Genomic DNA, 25826 nt, shown 5'->3' with positions numbered 1-25826 from the left:
GAAATCATGAAACTTGCACAATTTAGCAGCAATTCATTAGATTAAAAAAAAAATACATTTTTAAGGCCCTATGAAACACTTTTTTTTTTTTTTTTTTTTTACAAATGTAGTTTTGTTTAAAAAAAAAAATCAGTTTTCTATTCATTTTCTGGATTCGATTTTAATGGTTCATTAAATTTAATGAATTAATTGATTGTATTAAAAAGTAATATATTATTTAAATTATTTTTTTCCCAGAAAAATTGTGTATTTGCACAAAAAGATAAAGAAAAATAATTTGATAAAACCTATGAAATCAGTTTTATTTTTCCATAAATTCCACTTTTTTCATTTCAATTTCTCTAGACTTACTTTTGTTAATCAAAAAGCATCAACTGAAATCATGAAACTTACACAATTTAGCAGCAATTTATTAGATTTTTAACAAAAAGTACATTTTTAAGGCCCTATGAAACACTTTTTTTTTTTTTTTTTTTTTTTACAAATGTAGTTCTGTTAAAAAAAAAAATCTGTTTTCCATTATTTTCTGGATTCAATTTTAATGGTTTTAATAAATTTAATGAACTAATTGATTGTATTAAAAAGTAATATATTATTATTTGAATTATTTCTTTTTTCTTTTCCAGAAATATTGTTGTGTATTTGGGTCAAAGACGTTAAGATGTCCACATAAAAAGAAACTTACAAAAGTGATTTCATGTCCATATAAAGCACATTAAATGTAAGTAAAGTGCCTATATTTAAGGTTTCAAATAGGTTTTCAAAGAATAAAATGTCAAAATTTGGTTGAAATAATATTACATTGTCATTTAGTGTAACACAATATTTATGTTGAAATGAAAAACATGCTTATTCTGACCTGTACATATTAAAATATATAAAAGTAAAGGGAGCATATTAAATTTTAATGTTTTAAATGAGTAAATTATTGTATTACAATTAGTATTGGGGGTGAAAGTAATTTGTCTTTTAATATGCTATTTTTTTTTGTCAATATGCCTGACAGGTTTGTTAGACTGAATTACATTTTAGTGGCCGTCTTCTGTAAATGAGGGAAAAATGTATGATATTTATTTTTTGCTCAGAAAAACAAAAACAAAATTGCAATTAAATTAAACAGAAAACTTTTTCATGTTTTTCTGAAAAACAACAACAATTTAAAGCAGTATTACACAATTTTTTTTAATGCTTAAACCCTTTTTCGTCTTTGAATAATTTACATTTTTCTGGTAAATACATTTATTTTCTGGTTTAAAACTAATATTTAAAAAATAATTTAATTATGGAGTACTATTAAGTCCGATATTTCTGTCACAGCTAAAAGGAACTTTTATTTTGACAAGTTGCCGTGAAAACCTTTAAGTTTCGCATATGATATGGCAATAGTTTTTTCTCAAAAGAAACGGTAAATTGCTCATGAAGTGACTCTCAGAGCACTTTTAGAGATTAAGTTTATGCCTTCATGTATTTATATATTGAGGGGGCAGAGGCTGAAAACACCACAAGCATCTTTTGTGCTTCAGTATGTGTGGCGTAAACAAAACACAGAGACGAGCAGAACAAGCAGACTTCATATTTGAAATCATTTTTCGGCTTAATATTTACAGAAACTAGTCTATATCACATTCTGATTTAAGGTGACATGGCCTACTTTTGATTTATTCTATCGAAATTTGGCAACTTCCACGAAATTCCGTGTTATATAGTAAATTCCAATTTTATGACTGGATTCTGCAATTCCTTCGGCAGAAATCATAGAGCCCTAGAAAAGGTACTGAAACAAAGGGAGGTAAAAAAAACCAAAAAAAAAAAAACCGAAGAAAGTAAACCGAGCTCCAATAATCTGAGTCTCAGTTGGAGTAAATGGCTACAGGCTATAATTTGGCTAAATCGCATTCATGCAGACACACATGAAAACTCGTATGCTTTTTCCTTGGAGAAATAAGGCCTCGTTATCTCTCTCTGCTCGCTGAGGCGTGGGTGGTTTCGTCTCTCTGGAATAACATCTGTATACCAGGGACGCTTCAGATAACAACGAAACAATGACTTCCTGCACGGCACCATCTATCTTGCTGTGAAAGAGCCTGCAAACGTAACCTCAATTACAAGACCAACATCAGCTAAAGAGCTAAATGCAAAACAATTATTTCCAATACGGAGTTGAGTAGAAACCACACAAGGAGTTGCAAAGTATTTCACTACGTCAGCAAAGCTAGATGCAATGTGTGGATTCATAGACCTCATTATCTTCGCATTAGTGGATGACTAGCTAATGTCATTTCAGCCCATGTGTGCATGTTTAGGAGATATAAAATAAAGTATTACCAACCGTAATGCATATAGCAGTTTCCTTTAGTAGGATCAAGTTCGATCGCCTTGAGAAAGAACTTCTCCGCTTCCGTTTTCTGACCCTGAAATGAAAACAAACAAAGCATATCAGGAATTTCTTCGGGGCGAGGTTTTCATGGAAGCTTTCATTTTTCATTTTTAACCTTTGACCTGATATATAATGTTCGCTAGAACAACAGGAAATGTGTTTTGCAATTCTAGTGCCTAATGCTGCTATAATTGCACAATTTGACTGAATTAGCAATTCCAAGAGTTATCCTTAAATAAAAAATAAATAACAGACAAAACGTTTTACTAGTATAGCTAATAGAGCACACAAAGTTAAAAAAAAAAAAATACAATAATATTTTAGATTTAATGCAATGGGATTGCACACATACATGATGACTGTATATTATGCTGCTAAATAAATAAATACATAAATATGACTTTTAGATTTAAGAAATCATTTCATTAGGAAAACAGAAAGAACCCAGAATGACATTTAGTGGTCATTATACCAAGTCATAAAAACTGAATTCATTTCCAGTGCCTCTTAAAACCTAAAGATTTCATACTGGTTCCAGTCTGAGATATATCATCATACCTTGTTTTCACAATTCAATTTATTAACTGCGCACAGATTTAACTGCAGACTAGATGCAAAACAGAGATATATTTTTATTTACACTTTTTATCTATGCATCGATTCGGTACAGGAGGCCTTTATTCACCAGGCAATTTTTATTATGGATGGATGCGCTTTATTGGACTTGTTTTGGACTGTTGACAAGAAACACCTACCCATTGCCATTATAAAGCTTGGAAGTGCCAGGATAATTTTTATTATAACTCCGATTGGATTTGTCCGAAAGAAGAAAGTCATATACACCTAGGATGCCTGGAGGGTGAGTAAATAATGGGATAATTTTCATTTTTGGATGAACTATTCCTTTAATATTTCACAATATTAGGAAAAAAGAACGAACCAAGAATGATATTTAGTGGTCATTATACCAAGTCATAAAAACTGAATTCATCTCCAGTGCATCTTAAAACCTAAAGATTTCATATTGGTTCCAGTCTGAGATGTATTATCATACCCTGTTCTCACGATTCAATTAACCATGCACAGATTTAACTGCAGAGCAGATGCAGAGCAGAGATTTTTTATTTATTTACACTGTATAATTTAAATCCCCATTGCAGCAACTTGTAACTTGTAAATCAATGCATTGCATTCACAGTGATGCCTACATCCTACTCAGTGCTGTTTAATGTTAGACATGCATGTTTGCAAACTTACACCATGTCAAGAGTGTGAGAAAAATAAAGAAACAGTTACTTGGAGCACTTGACCTGTAGTTTATATGCAATGGGGGTGAAAAAGGGTCAGAGTAGAAGTTTAGTCTGAAGATTGTGTAATGTTTTTGAAAGAAGCGTCACCATATGCTCACCAAAAAGGCATTTATTGCATCAAAAATACAGTAAAACATTACTACTGTGTCACATGATGCTTCAGAAATCATTCTAATATGCTGATTTTCTGCTCAAAAACATTTCTTATCAATATCAGTTTTATTTAATATTTTTGTGGAATGTTTTTTAAGAATGAAATAGAAATCTTTTGTAACATTTTAAGGGGAGACACTTCAGGCAAAAATGCTGTTTTTATGTTTTTATGCACCTATCAAGTTTGAGATTTTGTGTATTTTGTTTTTTCATAAAGTGTTTTTTCAGACTAGTGGAAAGAAAACAATACTGGAAAAAAATACTGTTAAGTATTCTTTCTTCTTTTATAGCACTTTATCAATTTGTGTCAATAGATTTCAATTACAATCCATATTTTTAAAGGCCATTTTCCCAAAATGAGTTTTTTTCTCCTACACTGAGCCATAAATCTCCACTTTAGTAGCGTTTACACACACCAAACTTTACATTTTTATTCCTGACTATATTCTGAAGGCTTCAGAGGGATTTGTTCATATATAATTTGCTTGATTTTATACAACATTTTATTTCTCAAAAATGGTAAACAAATATAGTGTTTCCTTTTTTTTAATTTTTTTTCTGAATTATGGCGTGATGAAATGACATACCCCAAATCCCATCAGTAAAAACGTTTGACTCTAATATGTCAAAGAAATTAAACAAGAATTTTGAAACTGACTTCATCCTGTGTTTAGATTTTTGTACTAGAAATGTATGCAAATTAGTGCATATTTCATTAAATAATGCATCATTTGCATATTTAAACCTAACATTTTAGAAAACTTGTAATACAAAAAATGTTTGCAATTATAAAAGTAATCAATCAATGGGGTAAGTGAGATGATAACTATTAGTTAATTTTTTTTTAAATCATATTCACCTGCAGTGTCTCGCCTTAAATGTCTTTCAATCTTTTCAAAGGTTGTGTATATTAAAATCTATCTAAAGTCCTTTCTTCAATAAGTAAAGATTCAGCACAACGATAAGCTTTGTCAATTCCTGACAAACATTTCTCAGTGTCATCCGTTGAGGTCGTGTTATCACTCTAAAGCAATATCCTGCTTCAACCCCTTTCCTCTGAACACACACACACACACCTTGTGCTGGACCCCCGACCCCTTAATCTGAGCATGACATCAGAGAGACAACAGACACACTGCTGTTCCAACATCTCGGTGGTGTTCCTCAACGGATTCTGAGGCTGATTAGCGACGGAAATGAGAGAATTCAATAACGCAGCTGAAACCCTCACACACATACACACACAGACCAACACGGTCTCACCCCAAGTCGTCACATATTGCCGTTTGGTCAGGACCCCTTGGCGTCGCATTTTGACGCACAGGGTACCCCTTCAGCGTCATTTTTGGACGTGAAGGGTCCTCCACTGCTTTAAATAAAAAACCCTTGGCGTCAATAAGCTGACGGGAAAGGCACTGTGAATTTTATTGTTTAGATTAATAGATATATTGGGTAATAATATTGCCTTTATTGCATATGTATTGGGGTGTTATTTTTCAATGCAAACAGTCACACGTTTTATTTATATTACACTATATTTACACATTTACAAGCACGTAACCCAACCCCTGCCCCTAAACCTAACCATTTGTCAATAAAACATAGATACAACAGGCAGATACAACTACAGTCACAATTTATTGAAAAAATATGAATATTCCAAGTCTTCCGAGGCAAAACGATTGATTTTTGAGAGGATCAGACGCGATCGCCGTCTCTGTCCGCTGTAAAGAATTCAAAAAATGCCGCCAGACAGCAGAAGCATTACGTCAGCCTTGGTTGTGAAATTCTATTGGCTCTTGTGTGTCTCGTGACCGATTTCGTCATGCTAATGCTCGGGCGTATCTTTTTGAATAAGAACGTTAACGAAGTGGGATAAATTTTAGCGATTAAAACCTTATGTTTTACTTTCTTCTTCGAATAAAGATATCGTATGGCTTCAGAAGACTTGGAATGCAAAACGACTTGTTTGTAATGCTTTTTTACTGCTTGTTTATGGTCAGTTTTTGCAATAAATACATTTGACTGTACTTATATTTGCCTGTGCTTTGTATTGTTCAAAAGTGGGTAGGTTTAGGGTAGGGGTGGGTTTAGGTGCTCCAGTCAAAGTATAAATTTATATAAAATTGTTTACATTTTTACAAATGCATGCAAACCAATAAGACAAACAAGTGAAAACAGTGGAGGACCTTTCACGTCAAAATACTACGCTAAAGGGGTACCTTAAGCGTCAAAATGCGACGCGAAGGGGTCCTGACCAAACGGCAATATGTGACGACTTGGGGTGAGACCGTGTTGCACAGACACACACTCGCATCCCTGGGGTTGGGCTCTTTGACCCGGTGAGTTTGTGAAGGGAGGTCAGGGAAGGTCAGCACAGCAGGGGAAAGGACTGAGTTTCATCATGTCTCCTTCTTTCAACCCCTGACCGTGAAGATTTCCCTGTGTCCCACCTGGAAATGATGCCGGGACAATGTGACGCTGACAGGATGAACGCTTCCTTATCGTTAATTTATATTTTTAGAAGAATAAATGACATTAAGACAACAGTAAAGAGACTTTTCATACTTCCATTTCGAATAAATGCTGTTCTTTTGAACTTTCTATTCATCAAAGAACACTAAAAAAATTATTATTGATTTTCAAGAAATCAGCATATTAGAATGGTTTCTAAAGGATCATGTGACACTGAAGACTGGAGTATTGATGCTGAAAATTTAGCTTTGCTAAAGTACGAAATCAAAAGTACGAAACAAGGATTTGTAAAGAAAAAAGATCAAGAGCCAAGAGGAGACTGATGTACAACAGTTAGTGGAAGCTAGAGAAAAGTGATTATTCTGTTTTAAATATGGATATTTTTCTTACAAAAATGCATCGATTCGGTACAGGAGGCCTTTATTTAACCCCTGGAGCTGTGTGAGGCACTTTTTATTATGGATGGATGCGCTTTATTGGACTTGTTTTGGACTGTTGAAAAGAAACACCCGCCCATTGCCATTATAAAGCTTGGAAGTCGCAGGATATTTTTTTATATAACTCAGATTGCATTGGTCTGAAAGAAGAAAGTCTTATACACCTATGCCTGGATGGTGAGTAAATAATGGGCTAATTTTCATTTTTGGGTGAACTATACCTTTCATATTTCACAATATTACTGTTCTTAAGAAGACTAACAGAACTGGGATAGGAATATGGTACATTATCTAAACCAATTTTAAACTGCTATTACAGCTAGGGCTGTCAATTTAGCACTTTAATTCAGTGTAATTAATAAAAAATATATTAAACAAAACAAAGCAATTAATCATGCTTCATAATTAATTGTAATTGTATCTATAGGGAATTTTTCCTATTATCAGAGCAGTTTAATATTGAAGTTCAACTTTTATTTCTAATGGGAATTTCTTTTAAATAATGAGATGTGTGTTTAATTTGAATAAATTAATTCGAATATCAGTTTTATTCAACTGGCAGCCCAAATAATGAATGTTGCCATGCAAATACACTACAAACTAATAAGAAAGTCTACTTACAAATCCACATGTTTGGAAGGTGATATATCATGAAAATCTAACTTTTTCCATGTTTAAGTGCTATAATTGGGTCCCCAGTGTATCTACCAACCCAGAAAACATGAAAAAGGACAACCCTGTAACTTTGTTTGGGTAAGCCTTTGTCTGCAAGCATGTAAAAAAAAAAAAAAAAAAAAAAGCTGCTCAGATTTCGCTCCCCCCTGATGTAGAAAGGGGATCTTATTATAATATAACTGCACTTAATGTGTACATTTCTATGGGAGCTTGTTTCCGCCACTGAATAAAAAAAAAAAAATGTAAAAAAGGTTATTGCGACTTAACTCACAATTTAGACTTTTTTCTCAGAATTGTGAAATAAAAACCTGCAATTCTGAGAAATAAAGTCACAATTGCGTGATATAAATTGCGAGTTATAAAATTAGAATTGCATATATAGATATAAACTCACAATTCTGTAAACATATTCGTTTTTTTCCCTCCTCAAAGCTGGACTATATAACTCGCAACTCTGAGAGGAAAAGTTCATATCTCGCAATTCTAACTCGCAATTGTGCGTTTATATTTAACAGTTCATACATTTTCACCCATGGCTGATTTAATTACTGTATATTACATTGCTTTCACGCAGATCTAATATAAACATGCAATTTCTTCCATAGCTGTTTACCTTCACAGACATAACCGACTGTTTTTGTAACTCCTCTGTGTTTTTAACATGAACTTGTGTGTATTTGACAGTTTAAGCGTAATAAGACATGTAAGAAAACTTAGTTTAGGACTCTGTTTGACAGCTGCTTTCTGTGAACATGCTTCAGATGTTTGCGTTTAGAAAACCGCATACAAGAAGATACAATCTGTTCCCTATTCTGGAAAAGAGGCAGAGAGCTGCAGCTCATTTGCATTTAAAGAAACATGCACAGAAACAGCGTGCTTCTGCTTCCACCAGTGTTGTTTTCGTCAACGATGACGATGACGAAATCATTTCGTTGACGCCACTTTTTTTCATGACGATAACGAGACGATGACGAGATAAAAATGGCTCGTTGATGACTAAAAGATGACGAGACGTGTGTGAGTTTTCGTTGACCAGACGAGAATAGACGAAAATGTTAGTGGGTGGTCCGTCAGACGTTTAAAATGCATGACATTTCCGCTTATTGTGCATGCCAATTAAAACTTAAAAAGTATCCGACGCTATGGCAAGCTGTTTTAGCATTAAATACTCTTTGCTATACTAGTATGGCGAGCCGTTTTAGCATTCCATCCTTGTTTGTCTTTTATGTTCTAAAACCATTCCTTCATTATTGTAATTATTGGTGAAAATAGTCGATCCGGAAGCTACACTACCCAACAGCAAAATATTTACTGACCTACATTAATTTGTTAAAAGACTACTTTTTTCCCTTTTTTTGACTAAAACTAGACTAAAACCTTTTTGACTTTTCGTCGACTAAAACTAGACTAAAACCTTTTTGACTTTTCGTCGACTAAAATTGGACTAAAACTATCACATATAGAAGTGACTAAAATTTGACTAAAACTAAGAAGCATTTTAGTCCAAAAGACTAAGACTAAGACTAAATCTAAGATGGTTGTCAAAAACAACACTGGCTTCCACTCAAAATAGTAATTTTTTTAAATGATGCAATACATTATCTTCAGGGTATTTTGAGCTGAAACTTCATAGACAAAGGTCTCCTTTGAGAACCATAGGTGGAACTGACAAACAAATACTTGCTACACTTGATCAAATCCACATTAAGCATAAACTTTTTTCCTTTCATCCATTCAAGTCTATTCAAGGTCAGGGAACTGATCAAATCACTGCCCAGGCCCACCTCACCCCTGAGGTAGCTTTATTTTCACCCAAAGGATTATGGGTACTCATGTTTTACTCTGTTTCTGCATTAAGCAAGCAGAAACCGCAAGGACCTGAGAGCTTTGAGCTGAAAACGTTCTTCAAAATCAATACAGCTCTGAAGTGAAGACAACACCTTTTGAATTTGTTCTCAGTTGAGCGAGTTTCATCACAGCAGTACGGCTCTGTGATGGATTGACTTCGTCTCTGGTGGACTGACTTGTTCTGGCCTTTTCCAATGGCTTCATTCAGGAAGTTTGTGTAGTTTGCTTGCTTTCTTTGGTTACAGTGTGAGTCCCTAGATTGAGATGTTTGAGGACAAAGTGTCATGGGGTTTTAGGAGATGAGAGACAGAAAAAAGAAAGACAAACGAAAGACGGACAGAGACACAAAACCCTTTCATCTGACATTGCTTATTCTTGGCTGTGTGAAATGATGTAACTGGCAGAAATGTGTGGTTAATCTAAACTGTTTATGAAGGGATTGCTATAAATACTACAGTGTTTTGGTTATTTGCACTAAGGTTTATGACACTGTCAAGAACATCTAAATAAACAAAATAAAAGCCAATTTCATGAAGGTTTTCTGAAATGATAAATAATTCACAATGAAACCAGGAACCTGTATTAAGAAAGTGAACAGGGTCAATGTTGACTTAAAAACGATACTGCTATGTAGCAGAGATGCCATCACACCTCTCATTTGATTTTCTTGTCATCCTAGCTTAATCGTGAAGCCTCGTTTCTTCTAAAAGCCCTCAGCACAATCCCTCTTTCAAAAACACACCGCTTTGCCTGTCTGCTGAGCTTTCAAAGATGGTAAATTAAGACGGTCTGTATTTTCTTTACATAATCAGTTGGTGGTGGCCACATGGATGAAAAAGGCCTGAAGAGGACCATATGGCCCGAGTGGAAATGAAAAGAGACAGACACAGGTAAACCTGAGACAATCCGCTCGGCAACAGAGCAGGAACTCTCAGAGCCATCGCCTCTCCTCAACCCTTTTTAACACATCTTCTCTCTTATCTGTCCATACGGATTTCTGCTGAGTGAATTCAGACCCAGGGCAAACGTGCGAGTAATCTGGCCTTCTGCTTTTTAGCTGCTTCACTTTTTCGGTTTTAAGTTTCAAGATCAGAGAGAAAGAAAGAATGCATTTGGTCTTAAGGGACGACTTCTCAGTTTAGATTTATGGATAAAAAAGGTTTCTTTATAGAATGGCAGCTTCTCTTAGAAACAGAAAGTCAATATGTGCTCAAGCTTTGTTATGCCTAAAAGGTATTTTACATTCAGCAAGAGTTTTGTCTTCCAGACAATGATGTCTGAAATATTAATTAGTCAATTAGCTGACGTCTCTGTGTTTTCTGCCCATAAAATATTTGCTCGGGAGCCGTTGACTTTTATTATATGGACAATTATAAACAAATGTTTCTTTTGTGCTTTACAGAAGAGCAAAAGTCATGGTTTAGAAAAACACGAGGGATCATAAATAAAAATGTTACCATAATTTAAAGGGATAGTTCTGTTGATAATTACTCACCCTCATGTGAGCAATTCTGTAAGAATCTTCAGAACACAAATTAAGATATGTGACCCTGGACCAAGAAACCAGTCTTAAGTAGCAGGGGAAAAATTTGTAGCAATAGATAAAAATACATTGGATGGGTCTAAATTATCATTTGTTCCTTTATGCCAAAACACATTAGGATGTTAAGTAAAGATCATGTTCCATTAAGATATTTTGTAAATTTCCTACCGTAAACATATCAAAAAATTTTTTTTAATTAATAATATGCATTGCTAAGAACCTAATTTGGTGAACTTTATAGGTGATTTTCTCAATATTTAGATTTTTTTTGCACCCTCAGATTTCAGATTTATTTTAAATAGTTGTATCTCGGCCAAATATTGTTCTATCCTAACAATCCATACATCAATGACATCAATGGACCGCTTATTTATTCAGCTTTCAGATATGTATAAATCTCAATTTCAAAAAATAACCCTTATGACTGGTTGTGTGGCCCATGGTCACATACTTTTGATGCAATCCAGGATTATTTTATCAATGTCCTTACTACCTTTCTGGGTCTTGAACAAGTCAGTTGCGTTAATGTCTATGCAGGGTGAGAAAGCTCTCAGATTAAATCAACAATATCTTAATTTGTGTTCCGAAAATGAACAAAGGTCATATGGGTTTGGAACAACATGAGGGTGAGTAATTATTGACTGAGATTTCATTTTTGAGTGAACTATCCCTTTACGGATAAACTACCACTATTCTGACTTAAAAGGGATATTTTATTGGTCGTCCTCTGTTTGTGTTCAAACTTGCAACCTAGCCTAAATATGTAATGTGATCTGAGAAAACCTGTCGGATGTTGGCTGGGACATTTTCAGGAAATTTGAAAAATAGGTTGAATGTCAAACAATGTTATAATGGACGATTTCACATCCAGAGATGAAGGATCGGATAATGAAGTTACTAAAGAGGAGGAGACTGATGACAGTCTGTTAAATGCATAGGAGGGCAAACAGTTGCGCTGCACTCGCTTTTCTAATTGTAAACTACAAGGTACACTATTCGTGCTATCTAAAAATACAAAGAGTGATCAAAAGTTCAGAGACTATGCCCATGATAAACAACGGAAAAAAGACGTTGTGTCTGTTTGTGTAATGATGCAATATAGCACTCCTGACTTGACAGACAGCTCTTGTTAAAAACCTGAAGTGAAAGTAAAACCTCACTTTAAACTTCTCACTTTAAACCCGTTTTTCTTAAAATTCCATTTCTTAAAAATCATAGCTATCAGCCGCCTTAAGACTTTTAACTTCTGTTACATTCAAGCTATAAACAAGTTTTGGAAAGGGCTTGAACCCAGCTTTTTATGGCATCAAACCCTAAAAAGGTCAAATTTCACCATGTGTTGGAATTTTCTAGATCGCATCACATATTTAACAACCAGCCAACCCAACCCCTTAAAGGAGTAGTACACTTTCAGAACAAAAAATTACAGATAATTCACTCACCCCCTTGTCAACCAAGATGTCTGTCTTTCTTCAGTCGTAAAGAAATTGTGTTTTTTTTAAAGAAATAATTTCAGGATTTCTCTCCACATAATGGGCTTCTATGGTGCCCCGGAGTATGAACTTCCAAAATGCAGTTTAAATGTAGCTTCAAAGGGCTCTAAAAGATCCCAGCCGAGGAAGAAGAGTCTTATCTAGCGCAACGATCGGTTATTCTTTAAAAACATTTACAATTTATATACTTTTTAATCTCTACACAGAGCTAGACAAGACGAGCATTTGAGGTTAAAAAGTATATAAATTTTAAATTTTTTTTTTTTTTTTTTTTTAGAAAATAACCGATCGTTTTGCTAGATAAGACCCTTCTTTCCTCAGCTGGGATCGTTTAGAGCCCTTTGAATCTGCATTTTGGAAGTTCAAACTCGGGGGCACCATAGAAGTCCATTATAAGGAGAGAAATCCTGAAATGTTTTTCTCAAAAAACTATTTCTTTACGACTGAATAAAGAAAGACATAAACATCTTGGATGACAAGGGGGTGAGTACATTATCTGTACATTTTTGTTCTGGAAGTGAACTAATCCTTTAATTCAATCAGTGTCCATTAAAGTGTGAATTTACCGTCATAGCCAGGAGCTTGCCGTAAGTGAGGTGTGCAGGAATATGGTCCGGTTTGGCTCTGAGGGATTCCCTATACCAGTGTTCTGCCTCTGTCAGTTTGTTCAGCCTCATGTAGGCCTCTCCTGTGAGGGGAGGAGACAGGGGTCAGGTCAACAGGTCAGAAGTTAAGGAAGCACATAACCACCCCCCTTGCTGTGGTTTATCCTATATCAGTCAACTGAAAATCACCCACAAAAATTCAGACATTTGATGAAATGTGATACTGGAAAAAAACCCTGCATTCATTAAAAAAGGATTGCATAACAAACAAACAAAAATACTATGTATACTACTGCAAAGATACTGTGTCTTCCAGTCCTCAGCTCAGCGATTCAAAGCCAGGACTGTCCCAGCGCCAATCCTACTCTTATAAATCCAGACGTAAAAGCTGACTCCTCATGACACGAGTATAAACACACACTCCTATCCTTTAAACATCATCTAATACCTTAGCCAGCCTCCAGCTCCCACCCACCTGCAATAACACACACGCTCCTCACAGACAGATTATTACAGAAGAGCGTATCACAGCTACTTCACTGAGATAACACAGCCTAAACAATGTTAATGTAATGTAATTAGAGCAAAAATAACATAAGCTGAGGGTACGTGACTACACTGGGGTTTCACATGACCTGCCAGTCTCAATACACGTCTGTCCGCACCCATGTCGTGTTGGTGTCAGATTCAGGACGCTTGGGTCATTAAAATAGCCTGAAGTCAAATAACACTGTATTATTTTAAAGATAAAAAAAAATGACAAACTGCAGATGGCTCACTAATGACAGCTTGGAATGATGTCACAAAACTTTTGCCATGTTTGTAAATTAACACCGATACTGCTTTGGAAACTCAACTTGGATTTTGAAGAAATACAGAAAACTCTGACTCATTCAACAAATCTTAAACAAACAGTATTCTGCATTCATCAAACATCTGATTTGTGCAATAGAAAAACATTGTTTCTGCAAAGTGCCGAAACTGATCAAAAGTTACAGTAAAGTCATTTATAATGTTAGAAAAGATTTTGATTTCACAAATTATATTCTTTTGTATGTTCTATTCTTCAAAGAATGCTGAAAAAACAATGTTTCTTGAAAATCAAATCAGCATATTAGAATGATTTCTGAAGGATCACGTGACACTGAAGACTGGAGTAATGATGCTGAAAATTCAACTTGGCATCATGGGAACAAAATACATTTGAAAGTATATTAAAATGTTAATATTTACAAATATCACTGTTTTCACTAAAACAGTCTTAAACAAAAAATTTTTACCTACCCCAAACCTTTAAATGGTAGTTTAAAATTGGTAGCTGGGTATATTTAGTAATTAAAATGATTGTGTAACATTGTTTAAGGTCAGCGGAGACATGATAGTTTTGGCTGTTAGAACGAGCTCAACACAGTTGAAATATATATAAAACGAAAAATTAACAACAAATGAGCTTGGAGAGAAATGAACATGGGGAAGAAAAAAAAAGAATTAGAAGAGGAAAGGAAAAAAAAAGTACAGTTAGGAGGCGATAATTGTGAGAAAATGAGATGGGAGGGAAAGCCTAAAAGCTGTGGGTTGGTAAATGAGTTGCATAAGATATTAAAATACAACAGTTTGCTCCCATGCTCTAAATAAAACGGAATGTGAGAATGATTCTCACGCTCTCTGTATTGTACAAAGCCTCTAACTTATCTTGTTTGTGAAGCTGTTAACTCCATTTGACAAAATCAATTCTATAGATCAAAGAATGCTATGGAAGTGGGTTCACAAGAAAAGGCACCATTACAATTACAGACTCAATTAAAAAAAATATATTGTACAGTAAGTCAGTCATTATTGCAAAATAAACCTGAGAGTGAGCTCTTGTATCACTCTGAAGGGGTTATTTTGGATTAATAGCCTGCTGACTGTACATGATCCCACTTAGTACACAACATCTTACCAAATAAATATAGCTGAAATTATTTTATTATCATGTAGACAGCTTAACTAGCTTATCGTGTAGGTTTTATTATCTTGTAGATAGCTGAAAGTCTCTGCTAAGAAATAGTCAATTATAACAAACACTGCAACAATATTTTATTAAATTATCTTGGAAGCACTTTATTTTACAGTCCTGTTCCACATGTATATATAATGTTCATATTATAGTTATTTCAATAACTGAGTAATAACTACATTACAGTAAGAACACAAAGTACACATACTGTGCAACCATTATGTTAATGCAATAATTTCAAAATAGTATTTTTTTAAGTTTGAAAAAAATGTATATATTTATTCAAGGATGCAAGATTAAGAACAAAAGTGACAAAAATACAAAAGATTTATATTTTAAATGAATGCTTTTCTTTTAAACTTTCCATTAAAACAAAAAAACATCACAATTTCCACAATTTTAGTTGACTTTTATCATTGATATTAATAGGAAATGTTTCTTGAGCATCAAATCAGCATATTAGAATGATTTCAGAAGAATCATGTGACACTGAAGACTGGAGTAATCATGTTGAAAATGTTGTTTTGCCATGACATGAAGGTAATTATTAAAATAGAAACTTACCCATCATATTATAAAGGCTCTGTGGGGCAAACTGCCTGGGCATCTTCTGTATTGCTTCTTTATATACAGATATTGCCTCCTAAAAACAGAACACATTTGTAAGCAAAACAAAACACTCTGACTGAACGTATATTAATTCCAAGTCGTCATTTTAAACAAAATAAACCAAGCCAACTAAATCAAGTTCAAGAAACTGAAATATCAAATGTCGATGTTCGTTTTATTCCAGGGTTCGTACAGATACTGTAAAATGAAACTCCAGGACTTTCAAGGACTTTTCAAGCAGTACTTTTTTATTTTTAAGGACTTTAATCAGAGGTCTCCTTTATCTAACAATGTCTTTTATTTCAAATTCTACAAAAAGAGAAATAGATAAATAAAAATATACTAATAAAAATTGCAAAAATAAAGAAGCACATGCAAAATATTATAAAGTATACTACACTTTTTTTCTGTAGTAAAACCACAGTTAATTTTCTTAGGGGATACTTTCTTTTTTCTCTGTTTTATTTTTATAACTGTACTGCCTTAATGGTTTGATATTTTCTACTGTAAAAAAAAAAAAAAAAGATTTGTGAACTCCGAAATCCTGATCTGAATGAAATGATTCGTGATCATCGCTCAAAAGTTCTGACTGATCTGGTTTTTGCTAGTGGATCGCTTGAAATAAATGATCGAGTCACGAGTTTGAATCAGTCAGAGCAGTTCCAGCGTAAATTAACCATTGATTTGGTTTGTCTGTTCCTCTTTGAAAAGTCAAATTTAGGAACTTTAAGCACCTTGTATGAACCCTGTTATTCAGAGGCTAGGTTCACTTATATGTATTTCCTGGGAAACCAATTTGAAAACTCTCAGAACTTGCACACTTCATATTTAAGTTGTGGTGTGAAAACTGACTTTCTTATAACTTCATCTCATCAGACCCTGTGCACGGACTTTAAATCTAAAGGGTTTAACTGTGCTAGAGAGTGTCTCGCCTCCTGGTGTCCCTGCTCGTGAAGAAGCTTTCCCAGGTTATACAGGCAGCTGGTGACTGAGCTCTTGTGAGCATGAGGATCCTTCAGGTTTTCATCAGGGATGTCGGCACAAGTGACAAAAGTCCGCTTGGCCTCATCTAGACGGCCTTGGTTCATCAGGACAATCCCTGTGTTCAAGTAGGCGGCTGAAAGAGAGAGAAGAAAAGGGGGTGAAAAGAAGTGCAAAAGGTAATAAGGCTTATTGAGGCTCAGAGAAAGACCTCCACTGGGGCTGCTGGAATGAACTAGTTGATTTATGCAGATCAGCAGCCCTGCAGTCTAGTCGATAAGGTGCCAATACATATTCACTATCCACCCGGCCAGAATCAAATCTAAATCAGCAGGGGAATATCCAACTCCAGCTGCAGGCTTAATTCTGATGCTCTTTGTAGACCATACATACACACAGAACCATAGGTTTAAATGAGTTTATATCACAGGACGGGACAATTTATCAAGACTCATGCAGCAGGGACTCAGGGAAAGTAGACATCCATCACTCTCCTATGAGCTGCAATATGTGCGTGCTCTGATCTCAAACTATTACAGATCTATTACAGATGTCTCACAACACATTACTGTGTGAGGAAATGCTACTGCGCTAAAGGAGTGCATGAAAAAATATTTTTGCACTAAAATCCAGGAGTGAGTTTAATCATAATTAACCGTCTTTAATCATAATTCTTTATTTAATTGGTTATTATTACTATTTTATGTATGTTATACACCTTTTATGTTCTTATTTTTTTCTAACTTATTTTATTCTTAAATTTTTCTCTACTGTTTAATTATTCTAAAATATTTGTATGTTTTTGGCACTGTGTTTTGTGCCACTTTTATGCTTTTTCCTTTAGATTTTTAATATAATTTTTTTTAACGTTTTAACATTTTTTTAACGTTTTTTTTTTTTAAAGCCTCTTATGGCTACATTTTAATCATTTTTGATATTAAATATATGCATATATGCCAAAAGAATAATTTAAATAATTTGTATTGCAAGAAGTCTCTTCTGGCTACATTTGAATGATATTTAATATTAAAACACTAATAGTAAAATATATACACTATATAAATATATGTATATATGCCAAAAATCTGGAATAATTAAATCATTTTAATGTTTTTGCAAGAAGTCTCTTCTGGCTACATTTGATTGATTTTTAATATTAAAACACTAATAGTAAAATATATACACTACATAAATATATGCATATATGCCAAAAGTTTGGAAACATTTTAATAATTTGTTTTAAAGAAGTCCCTTATGGATATATTTGAATGATTTTTAATATTAAAACATTAATAGTAAAAGATATACACCATATAAATATATGTTTTTGGAAGAAGTCTCTTCTGGCTACATTTTAATGATTTTTAATATTAAAACATTAATAGTAAAATATATAAATATATGCTTATTTGTCAAAAGTTAAATAATTTAAAAGTCTCTTAAGGCTACATTAATTTGTAAATGTATCAGTAAAACAGTAAAACTACAGTAAAAATCATCAGTAAAAACAGTGAAATATTACAATTTTAATTAGGTTTTTTTATTTTAATATACACATTTATTTTTTAATTTATGTTCTTACTCCCTTTAATTTTTTCTTACTGTGTATATTATTCTATAATATTTGTACATTTTTGGTACTGTGATTTGTAACACTTTTATGCTTTTTTTATTTTTAATATTAAACATAAAATAAAATAAAATAAATACACTATATAAATATATGCATATATGCCAAAAGTTGGAATAATTTAAATAATTTGTATTTTTTTAAGTCTTTTATGGATACTTTTAATGATTTTTAATATTAAAGTATTAATAGTAAAATATATACACTACAAAAATATATGCCAAAAGCTTGGAATAATTGAAATTATTTTTAGGCATATATATATATAATTTTTCATTTATATTTTTTATATTAAACATTAATATTAAAACATATACACTATATAATTTGGCATATATGCCAAATGTTTGGAATAATTTAAATAATTTTGAATGTTTTTTTAAAAAGAAGTCTAATAGCTACATTTTAATATTTTTTTTAATATTAAAACAATAATAATAAAATATAAACACTACATATATATATATATAAGCATATATGCCAAAAGTTTGGAACAATTTAAATAAAAAGTCTCTTATGGCTACATTTATTTGTAAATGTATCACTAAAAACATAAAATTACAGTAAAAATTATCAGTCAAAAAAAACAGAAAAATTGTGAAATATAACATTTTAAAAGACTGTTTTTTATTTTAATATACTTATACATGTAATTTATTTCTTTGATGGCAAAGCCATTACTTAAGTCTTCAGTGTCACATAGTCTTACAAAAGTCATTTAGTAATACTACTTATTGGTATTACTTAAAATATATCTCCCGCAAAACATGGTAGAATTGACCCTAAACCATCCTTATTATACACTGTCTGATACTAAATGACTTACAAAATGTCTTGTCCTTTTGTAAAGCAAAATCTGACTTAAAAATCCCCAGACCCCGCTGTAGACATCATGATAATTGTCTCCCCCGGCAAATCTACTCATTCAAGCAGAGCAGCAATAATTTCCTCCCATGACACTAAAAACAACACGGGAAATTCTATGTGAAACCTTAAAACGGCCAAAAATAGCACACGCTTTTCATTTAGATATGAGGCAAGCAAATGCATCAACACCGGGCCAGATAGTATAAAAAGGATTTTGGCCTGGATTCTTTTTTTCTGTTGAAATCGAATCAAACGTCAATCATTCCTTGACAAGAGTGGAAACAGAACGACTGTGTAGGCCTGTGAATCATCATTATTTCGTTAACGCTGGACTTTATCCGAGCACACACACACAGAACCACACAGACCTTTTAATTTGTAGTTGCCTGGACACAGTGAAGACTGAGGAGGCTTGAAATTGTTCATAAAAAGAGGAGCTGTACTTACAAGCCAGCGTTGGCCTGCTCCCAATGGCCAGCTTATAGTAATGGAGGGCCTCTGAGAATCTGTTGTTTTCCTGGAGCAACAGACCCCTGAAATCCAAAGGAAGGAAAAATGAGAACAAGAACAGTTACAAAGTATGGGTAACACAATTAATTCAAATTAACAAGAAAGGAAAAAGAGAAAAACCAACCATTAAATTCACTTCATTTATATCTACATTTTCAGTGGTAATTAATTAAGGCCTTGTCCACACTAATACTTTTTCGATTGAAACTGAGCTAAAGTGGATAAATTTGTATTGTGGACCGTGAAAATGAAGGCTTTTGAAAACTATGACGCATATTCAGTCACGTGAAGTATCAACAGATATCTATGTTTATACAGTCCTGCAAAGATGACAGAAAATTGACTCATTATTGCTGTCCTGGGCCAAAACATGAGGGCAGTTGTGTTTTAGATCAAACATATAATGATGAGTGAGCCCGACCTGGATGTGTCAGTGAATAGTGAGATGTTTTTGTAAATAAAATGATCCTGCCAGAAGAACTGCATGAAAACTTAATATGAATGTTCCATCTGTATTACCTCAGTTAGCTTTTATGAGGTTTTACACATGCACAGTAAGCCGAAATTAATGTTTTTGGATGTATCAGTGTGGATGAAAAACTTTTAGAAAAGGCTTGAAAATGAAAAAAAAAATTTAAAAATGAAAACGATGTTTTTAAAAGCATTTGATCAATGTACACTACCAGTCAAAAGATATTTAATGTTTTTTAAAGAAGTCTCTTGTGCTCACCAAGCCTGCATTTATTTGATTCAAAGTACAGCAAAAACAGTACAATTTCTAAAAATTGTATTATTTAAAATAACTGTTTTCTATTTAAATATATATTTTAAAATGTAATTTATTCTTGTGAATTTTTAGCATCATTACTCCAATTACATGATCCTTCAGAAATCATTCTAATATTCTGATTTGCTGCTCAAAAAACATTTATTATTATCACGTTGAAAATATCCGAGTATAATTTTATTCAGGTTTCTTGGATGAACAGAAAGTTCAGAAGAACAGCAGTTATCTGAAATAAAAAATTGTTACAAAAGCTTTTTATTAACTGTTTTTACTCAACTGTTTAAACATTGATAATAATAACAACAACAATAATAATAATAATAATAATAACAACAATACAAATTTTTCTTGAACAGCAAATCAGCATACTAGAATGATTTCTGAAGGACGATGTGACCCTGAAGACTGGAGTAATGATGCTGAAAATTTAGCTTTAAATTACAGGAATAAATTACATATTAAAATATATTCAAATAGAAAGCAGTTATTTTAAACAGTAAAAATATTTCACAATATTACTGTATTTTGAATCAAATAAATGCAGGCTTGGTGAGCAGAAGAGAATTATTTAAAAAAAAAAAATGACTTTGCTGAAACAAATGAACAGGAATTATTATTTTTTTAATACATAAAATTAAAAAAATCAAATTATAATAGTTTTAAACTTATTAATTAAAATTTACTTTCTGATTTTTCATGCTAATTATCATTATAATTAAAGTGCCCCTATTATGCCATTTCAATTTGAATATTGCCAATCATGCAGTGTGTAATGAAGCTGTATATGAATGTGAACAACCTGCAAAGTTGTAAAGCCGAAAATGCATGATAAATAAGGTTACTTTCTCCCAAAACAAAGAATCGACAGCCTGAACAAGTATACACATTTGCATAACGCTTGCCACCCGCCCTTAAACGCGTCATTTTACTGATGACTGCTTCTTTAATCAAAGGGGAGTTCAATGTGGGATTCACAAAATGCTTGCTCTTGAAAAATGGCTCAGTACCCAGTTTATTTGGACCAGCTGGCTCCACTGAATCACAGCTTGCAAGTATGATAAATAATAGATGTTAATAGTTTCTGTCGAGCGTTTAAAATACAGAACTATGGCAGTGGGTGTATTATTTCCGACACGCACTGTACACAGTAGACCAATCACAACAGTCCGGGGTCCATCTGACTAATCAGAGCAGAGTAGGCTCACAGAAAGGAGAGGTTTAGAGAGACTGAGGCTGTATCCGAAATCGTCCCCTATACCCTATTCACTATTCCCTACATTAATCCACTCATACAGTCCACTTGAAGGAGTGAATGAAAATGAGTGAGTGAATTCGGACACTAAGTGCACCGGAAGGACTGCCGCTTTTGCATAGTATTGCTATACTGTTTAACAATCATTTAAAACGGACAGTTTGAGTAGTAAGATTAAAGGATTTATCTTGAACTATGTCAAGGAGTTTACGTATAAACCCTGGTTAAACAATTTAATAATCAATTTACAACGAATTTGTACCTGTGTTGTACGCTGTATTACGCAGTGGAGGAGCGCGTTGTAAAATGAACGGATGGACGATTCAGCTGCGGGCGCCATCGTCTGGCGAGACGCGGGAATTCAGTCAGCGCGCGACTCTGACAGTGCATTATGGGTTATCTCTAGCTGTTGTTGAGTGTACATCGGTTGTACACTCGTTTTTGCGGTGCATTGTGGGATTGAATGAGTGCACTCGGGAACGTTCACTATGGTTTCGAACACCACTTAAAATGGCTGTCCCCTCAAATAGTGGCCTATTTGAGGGTATAGGGGGCGATTTCGGATACAGCCAGAATCTTAATACTGTTTCGAACTAATCGTTTGAGAACACCAAAGAACTTCGCTCCCTCTACAGGTTGGAAGCGGAATTGCCCATTACCGCTGTCGTAAATAATTTAGCCTACCGTCGCGTCACATGCACGTTATTTGTTTGGAGGCTATCCAGGACCGGCTTTGGAAATAACTATATCCAGTGACAAGGTAGAGTATGTTGCATGACTTTATGAAAGTATGAAAACGAAATAAAACATAATAATGACATTGTTTGCTATTTATTTTAGCCGTAAAGCAAGTCGCATTTGTAGTCTCATTTGAACTACAAAACCGCTACCCGACGACCAAACTTATACCATAGTGCTGTTACGGCGATAGAGGGCCGCAAAGCGAATGCGGAAGTGCCGTTTCACCCTGTTATGAGTTGATGAACCACTGACACGAGTTCGGAAACATTATTTTAAGGTAAAAAAAAACTCTTTAGTGTTGCTTTAAAAAAAATGAGGTGATATTACAGTTTTTCTGAATTGCTAAAACACATTTCCTAAAATCTCATCTCTTTGTCTCAAAACACTAAACACAAACTCTAAAATTCAAGCTACACTCACAAAACCTTACACTTGTGATGCAAAACCAAACATTTGACCCAAAACTATTTTAACTTTACTCAAAATCAAGCACTACTGTGAAAAACCACACAAAACCAGCCAATGTGCAAACACAACATAGCAACGATTACACACTACATAAATAAATACAAAACACTGTGGGATAGTGGGAAAAATAATATTTATGTACTCACATTTAAACAAAAAAAGCTCACATATTAACAAAAAAGAACTGCAGCAAAGAAAGTTATATATATATAGTAGATTTTGCTGTGTGTAAGGGTTTTGGTCGTATACTTTCCATCTCCATGCCGAGAAAAACTCCTCAATAGGGTTTAAAAAGGGAGAGTATGGTGGAAGAAACACATTCATAAAATGCTGCTCATTGTGAAACCAATTGCGTATTCTTGGACCACGGTGAAAGCTCACATTGTCCCAAATGATAACATACATGGGATGCTCTGCCTGCTCACAAGCTCTCTGCTCAAGCAAGCAAAGCACAGTACCATATATATATACTGTGTTTGAAAACATTTACTGAATAAAATGTGTGTGTGTGTGTGTGTGTGTATGTATATACATACACATATATCTATATATGTACATACACACACACACACACACACACATATATATACACACACACACACACACACATATATATATATATATATATATATATATACACACACACACATATACATACACTAGGCTTATATACTGTTTACTAATTGAGTTTACAAATTGGACACGTGATTTCAATTGTAAGTCGCTTTGGATAAAAGCGTCTGCTAAATGAATAAATGTAAAATGTAAATGTATATATATATATATATATATATACACATATATACACACACACACACACACACACACACACACACTTTATTCAGTAAATGTTTTCAAAAACAGTACCATGGAAAAATTATTTTCCATTGTCCCCTTACTGAGACAAGTATACTTTTTTTTTTTTTACCTGTTTTCTTCTCTGAAGGTCCGGATTATAGTAGCCACTGAGAACCTGCTTAGGTTTGGTTGCACACGTTGCCCTGCCTCCCTCATAGTCATGCCATGCACCAGAACATGATCTATGACAGTTGCTCGAATTTCATTTGAAATTACAGATCTTCTTCTTGGCCTTAGTCCTTGCCCGCCACCTCTTCCTCTTCCTCTTGCTCTTCCATTGTATTGCTCCATTGTTGGATCCACTCATGACATTTGCATTTGACTAGGCTTATATACTGTTTACTAATTGAGTTTACTAATTGGACACATGTGATTTCAATTTTGAGTGGTAGTGTGTAAATGATGAAAACAGTGTGTTAGTTGTGTTTAACTTCTGTTGCCTGTGTGCACCATTCTGGGTACAAGTACACCACACTGCTAAATGTGTTTTGTGTTTGAGAATGTTTTTAGATTTTTGGTAAATAGGAGATTCAGATTTGCAAATTGTGCCTTAACCAGATGAATAGTGTTTAAGATTTTGACAACTGTGGGATTGATTTGATGAAAGAGTTTTGGTAGTTGACTGTTTAGTTTTTACAATGGGATTTAGTGTTTTAGCAATTCAGAAAAACTGTAAATGCAGGGTTCTACAGTGCAACCATTTGCGACTGAAAACAAACAAACAAACAAAACAAAAAAAACGTAACGTAAGCGTAGAGCCCTGATATGCGTATTTTGAGAAAACGAAAGCACTTTTTGACCTTACATGCATGTAAACCTAGTAGGAGACCCTTAAAACAATATTAGAAACCTTTAAAATGGCATAATAGTCACACTTTAATATAATGTTGTTTACTGAAAAAGCATATGCAGAAAAACGTCCCATGTATGACCTTTAATGTGCAAAATCCATCACTCTAAACTACGCTCGTGTTGAGAAATTGAGATGCATCGAGAATCGTTTTGTAATCACATCACAACTCCCTGAATTAAAATCAAATCGAATTGTGAGGTGCCTAAGGATGCCCATCCCCACTGCTTTATAGAGCCCAAACGTGTGCGGTATATGAATTATGTATTAAGTGCCTCCATGCCCTGACTGTGGGGGTTAATGTGTCTAGGGGGTCCCTGTCACTGTCTTCTGGAAGGTGGATGAATCTGGGGACAGTCAGAGTCTGGCCTCTCAGGAGATTTCCTCAGCTTTAATAGGACAGATCGATAGAGTCGGCTGTTAGGAGGAAGTTCGCTCACTCACAGGTTATACAACATGTCAGCCATGTTCCTCCGGTAGTACAGAGCATTCCTGTAAGCTCGCTCGGCCTCCACCACCTTTCCCTGGTTTTTGAGAACGTTTCCCAAGTTACCCCAAGCTGAGGAAGAAGAATAAAACATATTCAAATTCATGAAATAAAGGAAATTAGTCTAGGCTAGGGCTGCGAAAGGGTGGAAAATTTCCGGAAAATTTTCAGAAGTTTCAGAAAATTTTCAGAAATTTTCCAAAAATCCCAAGTTTCCAAAATTTCTGGAAAGTTTTAGAAATTTCCGGGAAGTTTTCCCTGTTTTTGCAACCCTAGTCTAGGCACATCTGAAAAATTTATTTTGTTTATTTTATTTTTCAGAAAAACAGATAAGTAGGTATTTAGGTGAAAACATTTGAAATTAAATGAAATGAAAATAAAATGAATAAAATCTATAGACATATATAATTTGAACTAAGTTAAAATAAACAGACAATATAAACATGAAAACACTCAATCGGCGTTTCTCAATGTCAAGGAAGGATCCTCGGAAGCCAGAATTTCGAGGATGCTACGTCATCGACATCCGTCGAAGGACTGTTCCAATGTCGAGGCATATGTGTAGCCTTCGCGCTCTTCATGCTCTAAAATCACCCACAATCCTATGCGCGCAGCTTTGCTATCTTGTTCAAAAATACAAATTTATTTAAACATATTTATTTAAATACAAATATTTACAAATTACTTAAAAAAAAAACATTTTTGTATTAAAAAGTACAGATTACTACCGTATTGATATTATAAATTATACAAATTACGTTATTGATGGCTAACTGAACCGGACCTGACATTTCACAATTGTTAGCCATCACCGGCATTTCTTTTGTAAATAACTAACTTAGTTAAGTTGTCCAAAGTAATTTAACGTTAA

General features: G+C 33.9%; 1 protein-coding gene across 1 annotated transcript in view; it reads right to left on the bottom strand.

Annotated features, from left to right (window-relative positions):
- tmtc2b (transmembrane O-mannosyltransferase targeting cadherins 2b) overlaps nt 1-25826 on the bottom strand; it is a 181425-nt gene that overhangs the window by 17463 nt on the left and 138136 nt on the right. The window contains exons 8-13 of the mRNA XM_073850203.1: nt 24913-25027; nt 19450-19535; nt 16457-16641; nt 15480-15558; nt 12878-12999; nt 2330-2411 (exon numbers count right to left, since the gene is read on the bottom strand). Coding sequence (XP_073706304.1) covers nt 2330-2411; nt 12878-12999; nt 15480-15558; nt 16457-16641; nt 19450-19535; nt 24913-25027 — 669 coding nt within the window. The remainder of the gene's footprint in view (nt 1-2329; nt 2412-12877; nt 13000-15479; nt 15559-16456; nt 16642-19449; nt 19536-24912; nt 25028-25826) is intronic.

Source organism: Garra rufa, chromosome 11 (assembly GCF_049309525.1).
Source record: "Garra rufa chromosome 11, GarRuf1.0, whole genome shotgun sequence".
Taxonomy (NCBI): Eukaryota; Metazoa; Chordata; class Actinopteri; order Cypriniformes; family Cyprinidae; genus Garra; species Garra rufa.
This window is presented reverse-complemented; position numbering and strand designations above follow the sequence as displayed.